Below are 16,003 nucleotides of genomic sequence, written 5' to 3' on the forward strand. Positions count from 1 at the left end.
CTAGCTGTATGTGTGTGTGTGTGTGTGTATATCTCTAAGACTTGCACAGTATTCTATTTAAGGTAATTATATAAAAATACAAACCAGTGCAAGAGAGTGAAACCACAAGAGAAATAACAATTATACAGTCCAATCCAACAACATGATCACACATGGACTTCTAAAGCATGTGCATGGCTGCACTTGATCCTATTTACAATATATTTCTGTGGTTGCTCATGTTTACTAAGCCACATATCACCTTGTTATTTATTTTTATGAGTGATCTATTACAGCATAGGCTCTCCGGCCCTTCAAGCTACACCACCCCAGCAACCCACAACGAACCTGATTAACCCTCACCTAACCATGGGACAATTTACAATGACCAATTAATCTTTGGACTGTGGGAGGAAAGCAGAGGACCCGGAGAAAACCCACACATTCCATAGGGAGGACATGCAGAGACTCCTAACAGAACAGCACCTGAAAAACTCCAAACTCTGGAACACGCTGAGTTGCAGCAATGTCACGCTAACCGCTACGCCACCATGATGCCCATTTATTCCATCACCCCATGTCTTTACCATCTGATAAACTTGTTCACTGGGGCTATAATTGGTAATATGAACACTATTGGTATCCCACCGGCATTTTAATGCATCTTTTATTAAATCATGTTGATGTTACCATGATAACTGATTCATTTCCCTTTGACATGTCTATCCCACCTCTCACATTTGCAACACGGTAGCATCGCAGTTAGACAACGCTATTACAGCTCAGGGCGTCAGAGTTAGGAGTTCAATTCCACAGCTGTCTGTCAAGGGTTTGTACATGCTCCCTGTGACTGCACGGGTTTCCTCTGGAGGCTCTGGTTTCCTCCCACAGTCCAAAAACAGACTGGTTAGTAGGTTAATTGGTCATTGTGCATTATCCTGTGATTAGTCTAGGATTAAAATAGGTGGGCTACTGGACAGCACAGCTCATTGGACTGGAAGGGCGTATTCTACTCTGTATCTCTAAGTAAATAATTAAATAAAACTCAGTACCATTCAATAAAAGCATGATGACTTTACCCTGGTCTGTTAGCATCCTGAACATTTTATCTATGTAGTCACAGTCAGAGTTCTTGCACGATTCAGCATAACCTGGTAATTTCACGTTTCACTGTTATTTCTTTTAAAACTTATGACTTACAGACCCAGCAAGATTTTAACCATGTTTTTTACAAATAATTTTTACCTCTTTTGGACACCAATCAGCAAATTCCGTGGTTGATATACTGAAGTATTAGCTCATTGTACACATTACACATTATTATATATTATACATTTTGTCCCCTACCATCAGGCAGGAGGGCCTGGCCCCAACATATCGATGCAGTTACAAAGGAGGCACAACAGCAACTATATTTCATTAGGAGTTTGAAGAGATTTGGTACAATATGTCACCAAAGGCTCTAGCAAAGTTCATACAGATGTAACCTAATTACATCACTGTCTGGTGTGGAGGGGCCACTATACAGGATTGGAAAAAACTGCAGAGTTGTAACCTTTTAATCTAATGTCTTACCCCTTCCTTTCCAGCCCTGATGAGGGGTCTCGGCCTAAAACATCGACTGTTTATTCATTTCCGTAGATGCTGCCTGACCTGCTGAATTCCTCCAGCATTTTGTGTGTGTTGTTCTGGATTTCCAACATCTGCAGAATCTCTTGTATTTAGAAGGTTGTAAACTCAGCCAGTTCCATCATGGGCACTAGCCTCCCAGCGTCAAGGACATCTGTGAAAGGAGATGCCTCAAAAAGGTGCCATCCATCAGTCAGGACCCCCATCACCCAGCACATGCCCCCGTCTCATTGCTACCATCAGGGAGGAGCTACAGAGCCTGAGGACGCACACTCAATGCTTTAGGAACAACTTTTTCCCTACCGCCATCAGATTCCTGAACGGACAATGAACCCATGTACACGACTTCACTTTCTTGCTCTCCTTTTTGTATTACTTATTCAATTTAACATCTCATATATATTTCTTATTGTAATTTAAATTTTATTGCTATGTATTGCAATGTACTGCTGCCATAAAATAACAGATTTTATGTCATATTTCGGTGATATTAAACCTGATTCTGATACTGAGGTACCGTAGTATTAGGACAAGGACTGTTAGGATGGGAAGTAACTTCTTCCCCCAGGCCATAAAATGGAGGGAAGCGTTAGATTGATCTTAGAGTAGATTAAAATGCTGGCACAACATTCTGGGTCCAAGGACCGGAACTGTGCTGTAATGTTTTATGTTCTATAATCAGAACATACATGTTTGTTTAGTGTATATATAGATGAACATTCTTCTTTTTTTGCCAGATACGCCTCTGGTGTTTAGAGCAGAAATTTTGGGTCCTCCATCTCCGGTGGCGTTCACAGCTTCCTTCATCGTGTCAGTAGATTCCTCTCAGTTTGCTGTCCTGGGTGGAGCATCAGGAATATCATCACACACAGATGTAGAAGGATTCTTCTTTGGTGTTTCCATAACAGTTTTGTTTGACCAGTCAGGGTTGTTAGTCCTGAACTGAACCCCTGAACCTGGAGGATCAGAGGACCACTCTTAGTTTGGCCTCTACCCTTTGACCTGTTTGGCATGGTAACCCTACCAAGAGACAAAACATAAAGTACTGACTCCAAGCAACACACACAAAATGCTGGAGGAACTCAGCAGGCCAGGCAGCATCTGTAGAAAAAAGTACAGTCAATGTCTCTTTCCAAACCCTTCAACTGACTCCAGGCAGCATAGCTGTCTGGGTCATTAAGGCATGCAAGTCACAAAAAGGTTGTGGTCCTCTTGGAGGTTATATATATGAACATGAACGTATATTTTATATATACGAACATATACTGTATGTTCATGTAGCAAATATATGTTTTATGTACTTCTATCATGTAACTTTGATTCCATTAGGATTAGCTCTCAGAATCGAAATCAGAATGAATTTATAATTACCTCCATATATGACATGAAATCTGTTATTTTGCAGAAGCAGTAAAATGCAAAGTCATAAAATTACTAAAAATTACAAAATAAATAAATAGTGCAAAATAAAGGGAATAACGAGAGAGTGTTCATGTGTTCGTGAACCATTCAGAAATCTGATGGTGGAGGGGAAGAAGCTGTTCCTGAAACCATGGATATGTGTCTTTAGGCTCCTGTACCTCCTCCCTGATGGTAGTAATGAGAAGAGGACATGTCCTGGATTGAGTCATAGAAAGGTACAGCACAGAAACAGGCCCTTTGGCCCATTTAGTCCATGCCTAGCCATTTGAACTACCAACTGGCACTGTTGGCAGTTTAATTTAACATTCCTGCACTGGAATCATAGCCCTCCGTACCCCTACCACCCATGTACGTATCCAAACTTCTCATAAACGTTGAAATCGAACGCATGTGCACCATTTGCACTGGCAGCTTATTCCACACTCTCACAACCCTCTGAGTGAAGAAGTTTTTATTCATGTTCCCCATAAACTTTTTAAGTTTCATCCTTAACCCATGAGCTCTAGTTGTAGTCCCACCCAACCTCAGTGGAACAATCCTACTTGCCTTCACCCCATCTATACTCCTCATAATTTTGTATACCTCTATCAAATCAAATCACCGCTCCATCTTTTATGTACCAAGGAGTAAAGACATAACCTATTCAATTTTTTCATATAACTCAGGTCCTTCTGACTAGCAATATCCTTGTAAATTTTCTCTGTACTCTTTCAAACTTATCTACATCTTTCCTGTAGGTAGGTGACCAAAACTGCACACAATACTCCAAATTAGGCCTCTCCAACATCTTATACAACTTCAACATAACATCCCATCGCCTGCACTCAGTACTTTGATTTATGAAGGCCAATGTGCCACCAGCTTTCTTTATGACCCTATCTACATATGATGCATCAAGGAATTATAGACCTGTATTCCCAGAGCCATGGGCACTCACATGGGTCCCAGCTATGCCTGCCTTTTTGTCAGCCACGTGGAACAGTCTATGTTCCAAGCCTACACCGGTTTCACTCCCCAACATTTCCTATGCTACGTCAACAACTGCATTACTGCTGCTTCCTGCATCCATGCTGAGCTCATCAACTTCATCAACATTGCCTCCAAGTTCCCCCCTACTGTCAAATTTACCTAGTCCATTTCCAACACTTCCCTCCCCTTTCTCGATGTTTTTTTCTCTATCTCTGGAGTCAGTTTATCTAATGTGGTAAACTGGATCAGCAAATTTGCTGATGATACAAAGATTGGAGGTGTAGTAGACAGTGAGGAAGGTTTTCAGAGCCTGCAGAGGGACTTGGACCAGCTGGAAAAATGGGCTGAAAAATGGCAGATGGAGTTTAATACAGACAAGTGTGAGGTATTGCACGTTGGAAGGACAAACCAAGGTAAAACATACAGGGTAAGGCACTGAGGAGTGCAGTAGAACAGAGGGATCTGGGAATACAGATACAAAATTCCCTAAAAGTGGCGTCACAGGTAGATAGGGTCGTAAAAAGAGCTTTTGGTACATTGGCCTTTATTAATCAAAGTATTGAGTATAAGAGCTGAAATGTTATGATGAGGTTGTATAAGGCATTGGTGAGGCCGAATCTGGAGTATTGTTTTCAGTTTTGGTCACCAAATTATAGGAAGAATATAAATAAGGTTGAAAGAGTGCAGAGAAGGTTTACAAGGATGTTGCCGGGACTTGAGAAACTCAGTTACAGAGAAAGGTTGAATAGGTTAGGACTTTATTCCCTGAAGCGTAGAAGAATGAGGGGAGATTTGATAGAGTTATGTAAAATTATGATGGGTATAGATAGAGTGAATGCAAGCAGATTTTTTCCACTGAGGCAAGGGGAGAAAAAAACCAGAGGACATGGGTTAAGGGTGAGGGGGGAAAAGTTTAAAGGGAACATTGGGGGGGCTTCTCCACACAGAGAGTGGTGGGAGTGTGGAATGAGCTGCCAGACCAGGTGGTAAATGTGGGTTTTTTTTTAACATTTAAGAATAAATTGGACAGATACATGGATGGGAGGTGTATGGAGGGATATGGTCCATGTGCAGGTCAGTGGGACTAGGCAGAAAATGGTTCAGCACAGCCAAGAAGGGCCAAAAGGCCTGTTTCTGTGCTGTAGTTTTTCTATGGTTTCTATTGATATCTTTCATAAACCCACTAATTCTCGCAGCTACCTGGACTATACCTCTTCCCACCCTGTCACTTGTAAAAATGTCAAGCCCTTCTCTCAGTTCCTCCATCTCTGCCGTATCTGCTCTCAGGATGAGGTTTTTCATTCCAGAGCTAATGAGATGTCCTCCTTCTTCAAAGAAAGGGGTTTTCCTTCCTCCACCATCAACACTGTCCTCACTCGCATCTCTTCCAATTTACACGTTTGCGTTCACCCCATCCTCCCGCCACCCCTTGTCACTCTTGTCCACACCTATCACCCCACTAACCTTTGCATCCAGCACATAATTCTCCACAACTTCTGCCATCTTCAATGGGATCCCACCACCAAGTACATCTTTCCTCCCCCCCACCCCATCACTTTCTGCAAGGATCACACCCTATGCGACTTCCTTCTCCCTTCGTTCCTCCCCACTGATCTCCCTCCTGGTACTTACCCTTGCAAGCAGAGCAAGTGCCACACCTGCCCCTACACCTACCATTCAGGACCCCAAGCAGTCCTTCTAGGTGAGGTAACACTTCACCTGTGAGAATGTTGGGGTCATTTACTGAGCCTACTCAGGGAAAGGCTATCTTGGATTGGGTGCTGTGTAATAATCCAGATCTTATTAGGGACCCTAATGTAAAGGAACCCTTAGGAGGCAGTGATCATAATATGGTTGAGTTCATACTGCAATTTGAGAGAGAGAAGCACAACTCGCATGTATCTGTATCGCAATGGAATAAAGGGAATTGCAGAGGCATGAGAGAGGAGTTTTCCCAGGTGGATTGGAAGGGGATACTGGCAGGGATGACGGCAGAGCAGAGGTGGTTGAAGTTTCTGGGAATAGTTCACAGGGTGCAGGATAGATATGTCCCACAGAGGAAGAAGTTCACATATGGCAGGGGTAGGCAACCATGGCTGACAAGGGAAACTAAGTTCTGCATAAAAAACAAGGAAAGGGTAGTAAAAGGGAGTAGAGTGGGAAGATGGATGATTGGGAAGCTTTTAAAATCTTACAAAAGGCAATTAAAAAAGCAATAAGAAAGGAAAAGATGAAAAATGAGGGCAAACTAGCCAATAATATAAATCAGGATACCAAAAGTTTTTTCAGTTACATAAAGAGTAAAAGGGAGGTGAGAGTTGATATTGTACTACTGGAAAATGACGTGACATAGCATGCATGACAGCATGCTGACTATCCCTAGCCAGTCCATGTCTATCTAAATATTCATATATCCAGTCCCTTAGAATACCTTCCAATAACTTTCCCACTACTGATGTCAGGCCCACTGGCCTATAATTTCCTGGTTTACTTTTAGAGCCTTTCTTAATCAGTGGAACAACATTAACTATCCTCCAATCCGCCGGTACCTCACCTGTCGCTAGGGATGGTTTAAGTCCCCTGAAATTTCTGCACTTGCCTTTCACAGGGTCTGAGGGAATACCCTTGTCAGACCCTGGGGATTTACCTTAACTTGCCTCAGGACAGTAAACACCTCCTCCTCTATAATTGGTATTGAGTCCTCGAAGTCAATACTGCTTTGCCTCACTTCTACAGACTCTGTGCCCGTCTCCTGAGTAAATACAGATACAAAATATTCATTTAAAATCTCACACGGTGAGCGTCTTTAATGATAGATGCCATCTTCTTGAGGCATTGTCTTTTGAAGAGGACATTGAAGGTGGGGATGGCTGTGTATGTTATCCCATTCGTTAGGCCTGGCATTACTTTTTGGCATTGCAAGGCAGTGGGTTGTTTTTCCCTTATGGTAGTCATGAGAACCACACTCCTGAGGAACAGACATGGGAATGAAGGGGAATCATTAGATGGTAATAATTATAAATGTCTATTCCTAGGGAGGTATCATTCAGTTTTGACTGTTAAAACAATGAATTTGTAATTATCCATGTGACACCTTTACAGCATTCTATTTGGCATCTAATAACTCTTGCTGAGGTGTTAAGAGCCCTGCTGTTAATCATCACACTGCCACAATTGTCCCTCAGAGTGTGCCATGTCATAATTCTTTTCACTAAATGTGTTAGGCGCCAATGACAAATCTCATATCTGATATTGCCCATGTCTGTACCTTCCCTCTGCAATTATGTCGGTGGCTTCTATTCATTGGACATCTACCTAGCTTTTCTCTATCAATGTGCCTTTGATACATTAGGTTCACACCTCTTTCTTCAGTCCCTTCCACTTGTCTTTTTGTTGGCTAGTACTTAATTCAAGATTCAAAAAGTTCAAAAGTAAATTTATTATTCAAATACATGTATGTCGCCATATACAACCCTGATATTCATTTTATTGTGGGCATACTCAATAAATCCATAATAGAATAATAACCATAATAGAATCAATGAAAGACTGTACTAACTTGGGTGTTCAATCAGTGTGCAAAAGACAACAAACTGTGCAAATAAAACAAGAAAGAAATCACAATAATAAATAAATGAGCAATAAATATCGAGAACATGAGATGAAGGGTCCTTGAAAGTGAGCCCATTGGTTGCTGGAACATCTCAGTGATTGGGCGAGTGAACTTGAGTGAAATTATCCCCCTTGGTTCAAGAGCCTGATGGTTGAGGTGTAGTACCTGTTCCTGAACCTGGTGGTGTGAGTCACGAGGCTCCTGTACCTTCTTCCTGATGGCAGCAGCAAGAAGAGAGCACGTTCTGGGCGGTACGGTCCCTGATGATGGAAGCTGCTTTCCTGCAAAAACACCCCATATAGATGTGTTCTGTAGAGAGGAAGGATTTACCCATATCCACAACTTTTGTAGGATTTTCCATCTAAGGGCATTAGTGTTTCCATACCAGGCTGTGATGCAGCCAGTCAATACACTCTCCACCACACATCAATAGAAGTTTGTCAAAGTTTTTAATGTCATGTTGAACTTACGTTAAGTAAAAATGCAATAGAAATGTTAAACAGCACCCGTTAGTCTTGCGAGACCATGGATCTGTGCCTGGAAAGTCTTCACTCTCCAGGGCGCAGGCCTGGGCAAGGTTGTATGGAAGACCAGCAGTTGCCCATGCTGCAAGTCTCCCCTCTCCACGACACCAATGTTGTCCAAGGGAAGGGCATTAGGACCCATACAGCTTGGCACCAGTGTCGTCGCAGAGCAATGTGTGATTAAGTACCTTGCTCAAGGACACAACACATGTTGCCTCGGCTGGGGCTCAAACTCACAACCTTCAGGTCGCTAGTCCAATGCCTTAACCACTTGGCCACGTGCCCACACTTTAACAGCAATCCATATGGTTAATAAATCATATGATATAGAGGAGGCCTGGTACTGCAGTCATCATTGGATTTCTCCCTTAAAGTAGTAAACTAAAATAAACTGCACTAAAAGCACAACTAATATGACAGTTACAATGAGATGTAATAAGATTACGATAAGATCCTAAGCCAGGTGAGTATCTGTGAGGCCACACTCTGGTTAATCTCCTCTGCATTCTATCCAGCACCTTCACTCACTCAGGTGTAATACCCCAACCATCCCTGCACTACATCTGTTCAATGGTCTTTCCTGCTGTCCTTGTTCTGATGATAATTATTGAGTCTGTTCACATGTTCACATTTATTTAAGTATGATTATGGACGTTTGCACATGTGACCGGTCTGTTAGCTGTTGAATGCTCATGGCTGTTTCCACTATTGCCTTGTAAATTGTTGGTTACCATTCTGTTGTCTGTTATGGTATTGTCCTGTGTTTTATGCTTGGCACCAAACCATTATCAGTTCTGGTACGTTTCACATATTGGCAATAAAGTGATTTGGATTCTTATCTTCTTTATTGGGTGACAACTTGAACCCCCTAAAACATCTTGGGTTGTTTTCTCTGGAGCAGCGGAAGCTGGGGGGAGATCGGAAAGAGGTTTATAAGATTATGAGAGGCATAGATAGAGTGGACAGGGAGCACCTCTTTCCCAGGGTTGAAATGTCTAATACCAGAGAGAGAGAGGTGAGAGGGGTAATTTCAGAGGTGTGAAGGGCAAGTTTTTTACACAGAGAGCGACAGATACCTGGAGTGTGCTGCCTGGTGTGGTGGTGGTGTAGTCAAATACAATTGAGACTTTTAAAAGACGTTTAGACCATAAGACATAAGAGCAAAATTAGGCCATTATCCATCGAGTCTGCTCCGCCGTTCCATCATGGCATGTCCTTTTTTCCGTTTAGATTAGCACATGAATGTGAGGAAAATGAAAGGATATGGACATTGTGTACACAGAAGATATTAGTTTAGTTAGCAATTTGAATACTAATTTACATGGTTCAGCACAATATTGTGGGCTGTTTTGTTCTATGTTCTATGTTCTAAGTGTTGTCTAACCAATGTTTTATAAAGTTGCAACCAAGCATCTGATCTCTTATATTTTGTGGCCTAACCTATGAAGACAAGCATGGCATATTAGACCTTAAGAGCATAAGGGATAGGAGCAGAATTAGCCATTCAGCCCCTCAAGCTTTCTCCAAGATTTCATCATGGCTGATCCATTTCCCTCTGAACCTCAGCCTCCTGCCTTCCCCCTGTAACCTTACACGCTCTGAATAGCCAAGAACCTATCAACCTTTGTCTTGCATACACCCAGTGACCAGGCCTCAACAGCCACTTGTGACAACGAATTCCACAGAGTTCCCACTGTCTGGTAAAGAAATTCCTCCTTATCTCCATTCTAAATGAATGTCCCTCTGTTCTGAGGCTGTGCCCTCTGGTCTTAGACTCCCCCACCATAGGAAACATCCTTGCCAGATCAACTCTATTGAGCCTTTCAACAGTCAATAGGTTTCAAAGAGAACTCCCAGACCCAGAACTATCAATTGCTCCTCATACAATAAGCCTTTCATTTCCAGAATCATTCTCGTAAACCTCCTCTGGACCCTCTCCAATGTCAGCACATCGTTTTCTAAATAAGGGGCCCAAAACTATTCACAATACTCCAAGAGAGATCTCACCGGCATTTTAACCCAGGGTCCATGGACCCATAAATTAATGTGACGGGCCCATGGCATAAAAAAGGTTGAGGACCCTGCTTTAATGGCAGGTGCTGCTAATTTATAATGTTACTAATTTTCTTTTTTTTAGCTGCTTCCTTCTCCTTCAAATCTGCCATCATCGTTTCTCTCCTCAAGGGAAACAGCCTTGCCTGCCTTTGTAAAATACATCAAATAGCCAACTTTCCTTTCCTCACCAAAGTTCTCAAGCAGATTATCATCCTGAGCCCATCTCCCGACCCCCCCCCCACTTCCCAATTCCATATTTCATTCACTCCAGTCAGGATTTACCTCAGACACCGGGATAAAACAGTTACTGAGGCTTCAATCGATCAGGGTGGACCATGGATGTGTCCTAGCTTTGTAGATATGCAGCCGGGGCAGTACAATATGGAGAGCAAGCTGTTGCCAAAGTAGCAAGCTCTCCCTCTCCATACATCCGATGAACCCAAAGGAACAGCAGACACTGGTACAATTTGGCACCAGCAACATCACGGGAGTTTCCAGTCAGCATTGAACTCAATGTAGGACTGCCTTAGGGACCCAGCTCTGGATTTTTCCTCATGATTTACCCCGGAAGCCTTTCCATGAGTGGGTCGAGCCACAGGGCACTGGAGATTTGAGATTGGAGTGTTCCTTCACCTAGTTGAGCTGCCAACCATGGTTCATGAGCCCCATCTGCCTGAAGCAACTGGTTTTAAGGTGTCAGTAACCCACCTTTGTCCCTTCGCCTGTCAGTAGAAATGGTTCCGCCAGGCTTAGCCACATGTGAAGGCCAGGAGTTGGACTTGGATGTCAGAAACCTTTTGAGGCGCACGCCTATGGGAGTCTTTAATAGGTAGTGGGAGCTTATCCTCACAACCCCTTCCCACTCCCTACTATGACAACCTTAAAACAATTGCTATCACAGAATAGAATAAGAACAGAAAATGCTGGAGATCTCAATAGATCAGGTAGTCTCTATGGAGGGAGAAAGTGTTAATTTTTCAGATGTACACTTTTAATCTTGGCCTGTTCATTGGCCTGTAATATTAATTGTTGTTTCTCTCTCTACAGATGTTGCCTGGCCTGCTGAATACTTACACACATTTTCAGGTTTTTTTTTCGTCTAGATTGGTGTTCTTACCAAATCATTTTGCCTCCAGTTCTTTGCCCCTCTCCTACTTTTCATCTGCATACTGCCCCTCAACTTCATCTCAAATCACATCATTTCCCACGTGAAAAAAACACAAGCCATTCAGTTCAACCTGACCACCACTCTCCTGATCTCCACCTAGTTTCCAATTTGGACAGAAGCCTCCTTCTCCTATACTTATTTATATTTGTATTTATTGAGATACAGCCTGGAATAGGTCCTTCCGACCCTTTGAGCTGCGCCCCCGATTTAATCCTAATCACAGGACAATTTAAAATGACCAATTAACCCATTACTTTGGTCTGTGGGAGGAAACCGGAGCACCCAGATGAAACCCACGCCGTCACAGGGAGAACATACACGTACAAGCTCTTTAATACAGTGGTGGGAATTTAACCCGTGTTATCGATACTATGAAGTGTTGTGCTAACCACTATGCCACCCCAGTATATCAACGGGAAGACAAAAACTATTAACCAAGGAGTTCATTAGCCAGTGATTTTAGTTACTCCTTTCTCTGGCAGCTGTCTAAAGTCAGTCAAATCATTTAAAAATAAGATTATTGATTTTGAGTTTTGTTCTGACTCGGTTCATCTGCTGCCTGGAGTACCCAGTCATCTGGATTTTTGTTGCCTTTTAAACTAACACGGTAGCATAGCCATTAGCGTGACACTATTACAACTCAGGGAGTTCAGAGTTCAATTCTGGAGTCAGCTGTAAGGAGCATGTACGACCTCCCTGTGAAATGCATGGGTTTTTGTCAGGCACTCTGATTTCCTCCCAGAGTCCAAAGACGTACCGGTGAGTAGGTTAATTGGTCATTGTAAATTGTCCTGGGATTAGGCTGGGGTTAAATTGGGGGTTGCTGGGCAGAGCAGCTCGAAGAGCCAGAATGTCCTATTCCACGCTCTATCTTAATAATATTTTTAACTGCCCATTTTGCTGCTTCTGTTTAGGGCAGCAATGAAGGTCCTCCATCTCTAGCTGAGTTCAGGGTTTCCTTCATCGTGCCAGTAGTTTCCTCTTGGTTTTCATTACTGTCAGTCATGCAAGTCCCGGGTGGAGACTCAGGAATACCATCACACTCAGATGTAGAAGGATTCTTCATTGTTGCTTCTGTAGCAGTTTTGTTTGACCAGTTAGGGTTGTTAGCCCTGAGCTGAACCCCCAAACCTGGAGGATTGGTGGACCACTCTTAATCTGGCCTCTACCTTTTGACTTGTTTGGCATAAAGCTTTGACTCCAACCAGCATAGCTCTCTGGGTCATTGAGGCACATAGGGCCTCCAAACTCGACAATATGTCTGTGGTCCTCTAGAGCATCTCAATAAATAAATAAATTTCAATGATCTTTAACCTGTCCCCCACACTTCATAACCCGGAGTTCACTCTAAGCAACGATGCCCATATCAAAACACAGGTCAAATCATGTTCTCCAATAAACTTTATTGCTCACTGACTGACTTGCATTCTGATAAAAGTACACTCAGTGGCCACTTTGTTAGGTACACCTGTACACCTGCTCATTAATGCAAATATCTGATCAGCCAATCATGTGGCAGCAACTCAATGCATAAAAGCATGCCGACATGGTCAAGAGGTTCAGTTGTTCAGACCAGGCATCAGAATGGGGAGTAAATGTGACCCGAGTGACTTTGACCATGGAATGATTGTTGGTTCCAGATGGGATGGTTGAGAATCTCAGAAACTGCTGATCTCTGGATGTTGTCATGTACAACAGTCTAGAGTTTACGGGAGGCTAGAGTTTACAGAAAGTGGTGTGAAGAACAAAAACCCTTGTTAACAAGAGAGGTCAGAGGAGAATAGCCAGACTGCTTTAAGCTGACAGGAAGGCAACAGTAACTCAAAAAACCACACATTATAACAATAGTGTGCAGAAGAGCATCTCTGAATACACAACACATCGAACCTTGAAATGGATGGGCTACAGCAGCAGAAAACCACAGATCAGTGGCCACTTTATTAGATACAGGAGGTACCAATTTTAAAAAGTCTCATCCTTTTTTTGAATCCCTTCTTGTCCTTTCATCTCCAGTCCTTTGGGATGTCAAAGCCTTCATGTTCACGAAAGCTTGTGTTTGTTTTCATTTCCATTTTCACTATCTCCTGTCAGAGGTCTAAGATATACAGGTTACTCAACGTTCCCATACCAGCCTGTAGTTGTTACATTATTTGCTCAGCTTTTGGTCATCTTTCTATATAGTGCTTGACATGGATTGGTCAGATTATGTCCAATCACTGACATGAAGGTCCTTGGAATGTTTTACTTTATTAAGGAAGACGTGTGATGAGGTTGTTGAGAAAGGATTGGTGATGCTGCCAGACCTGCTGAATTCCTCCAGTATTTTGTGTGTGCTTACTCTGAATTTCCAAACATCTGAAGTATCTCTTGTTTTTAAGGAAGAATGTTCTGACCATATGAAGCAGTGGTTCCCAACCTTGGCTCCACAGACCCTTCAGTTAATGGTAGGGGTCCATGGCATAAAAGGGTTTGGAACCCCTGCTATAGAGCAATATTTGTGCGCCAACATAGAGATTATCTTTTCATGGACAGAGCTGAAAGCTGAGTATGTGCATCTGAGAGAAATTGGCAAAAATATAAGATTAACAAGTCCTTTCAAGTACTTTATTGAAACCTTAGCCCAGCTATTAGGTGGCGGGGTGTAGATACATCTCTACCAAAGAGATGTAAGGTGTTCCTTCCACCTGCTGGCCTGCAGGTCACCCTTGGGCAAGGTGTAGCACCTGCTTAGCATCCCCACACCCCCAACCAGGGTCACATAAAGCCACAAGAACAGGTGGTGGACGGTCATATGAGCAGCTGGTGCATATCCCAAGTCCTGGTTATACGATCACTGCAGCCATGCGAACAAGCTCTGAAGAGTATTGATAATGGCTGGGGTCACCCATCTTGTAAAGACACTACCTAGAAGAAAGCAATGGCAAACCACTTTTGTAGAAAAAATTGGCAAGAACACGATGGCCCATGTTATATGGCACAACACATAATGATAATGATGATGCACACAGCCTTGAAGGAAAACAGTGTATCTTTAGTGAAAGCTCAACTTCTGCACACACTTTTCTTTTAATTTGATATCATTCTTCTAGATTATAATATCTGAACATTAATTTTGATGTTATTGTCATCGGATTTACTTAAGCAAAGTGGTAGAGTCTTAAACAATCTTTGCATGTATTATAATTCACATTGAGGCATATTTAGTAAAGAGAACTGGGTAATTTAGTACTAGTTCCTCTATCACTGATGTGAAGGGGTGATTGCTTACTCTTAATTTAAGAGATTAACTTTATTTATCACATTGAAACATACAGTGAAATGTGTTGTTTGCACTAACAACCAACACAGTCTGAGAATCGTGCTTGGGGGCAGCCTGCAAGTGTTGCCATGCTTCCGGTGCTAAAATAGCATTCCCACAATTTGCTAACCCTAATCTGTCATTTTCGGAATGTGGGAGGAAACCGGAGCACTCAGAGAAACCCACGTCGTCATTGGGAGAACATACAATACTGTGTAAAAGACTTCGGTACCCTAGATTTTTTGTATTAATTTTGTTTGAGATGTTTATTTTTTGTGTTCTGCAATAGTGTGGCAGTTGAAAAGAGCAAATTTTAGATTTCCAGTCATTAACTTTCCACAGATTTTTATGTTACAGAGAAATTTTTATATTACATTAAAGAAAGTAACATATTAAGTAATAGACCATTTTACAAATAAAAAACTTGATTACTTTGTGGGTATATAGCCTAGTGCATGATTAAACAAAGATAACAAACACGTGCTAATGATCAATGACAGAATGAGTTGAATGAACTAAACTGATTAATTGGAACAGAAATGGGTGTAGAAGGAATCAAACTGGGCGAAGGGCAACCAAGTGAAAAGGTAAGGAGGTGACAGTTTAACCTTCAAATCATCAATTCCTGCATCATGGCAAGAGTGAGCACAGCAACAAGACACAAGGCAGTCATCCTCCATCAGCGAGGTCTCTCCCAAGGAGAAATTTCATGGCAGACAGGAGCTTCAAGAGTGTTGTCCAAGCAGTTTAAAGTCACACCAAATATTGATTTGATTTAATTTTTTACTGTTTGCTGCTCTTTCTAGTAAATTACTTGATACCTATGAAATTTGCAGTTCATAATTTTTGAAAGCATCTTCACTTTACTGAACTTTTTTGCGTGTGCCTGACTTTTGCCCAGTACAATAGACACTCCTTATAGAGAGTGAATTGGCCTTTAATCGCTGGCACTGAAAGTGGTATGCTAACAATTTCCCCGTGCGTGACCTGGGGAACCTGAGAGGAGTCAGATTAGGAGCAATCATCTTCACAAGCCTTACTGGCACACACTTGCATGCTCCGTTACTCCGTAACTTTGGGAATGAAAGGTAACAAGGGGGATAATGAGGAATACCCAGAACATCTGAGGGAAAGCACTAATTTAAAGTTTATTGACAGTATGTATATTTATATTGACTCAATTTTTATCATTTTACAGGGACAGAGTGATGCTTTTAAAAATGGAACAGGAACTAATAGATTTTATCAGTGATAACAAGTAAGAGATTATATTAATATCTATTGTTTTAAACTTGTTATAAAGTTGCAGATGGGTGGAGGGGTGGAGATATGTCTCTACCAAAGGA

The 16,003-nt window shown here is 42.1% G+C and overlaps 1 protein-coding gene across 9 annotated transcripts in view; it reads left to right on the plus strand.

Annotated features, from left to right (window-relative positions):
• arpp21 (cAMP-regulated phosphoprotein, 21) overlaps positions 1-16,003 on the plus strand; it is a 414,287-nt gene that overhangs the window by 265,037 nt on the left and 133,247 nt on the right. For all 9 annotated transcript variants that reach the window (XM_063066324.1, XM_063066333.1, XM_063066342.1 and 6 more), the window contains one exon: positions 15,856-15,915. In XM_063066324.1, the coding sequence (XP_062922394.1) occupies positions 15,856-15,915 (60 nt within the window). The remainder of the gene's footprint in view (positions 1-15,855; positions 15,916-16,003) is intronic.

The sequence above is a fragment of the Mobula hypostoma genome, chromosome 1 (genome assembly GCF_963921235.1).
Source record: "Mobula hypostoma chromosome 1, sMobHyp1.1, whole genome shotgun sequence".
Classification (NCBI taxonomy): domain Eukaryota; kingdom Metazoa; phylum Chordata; class Chondrichthyes; order Myliobatiformes; family Myliobatidae; genus Mobula; species Mobula hypostoma.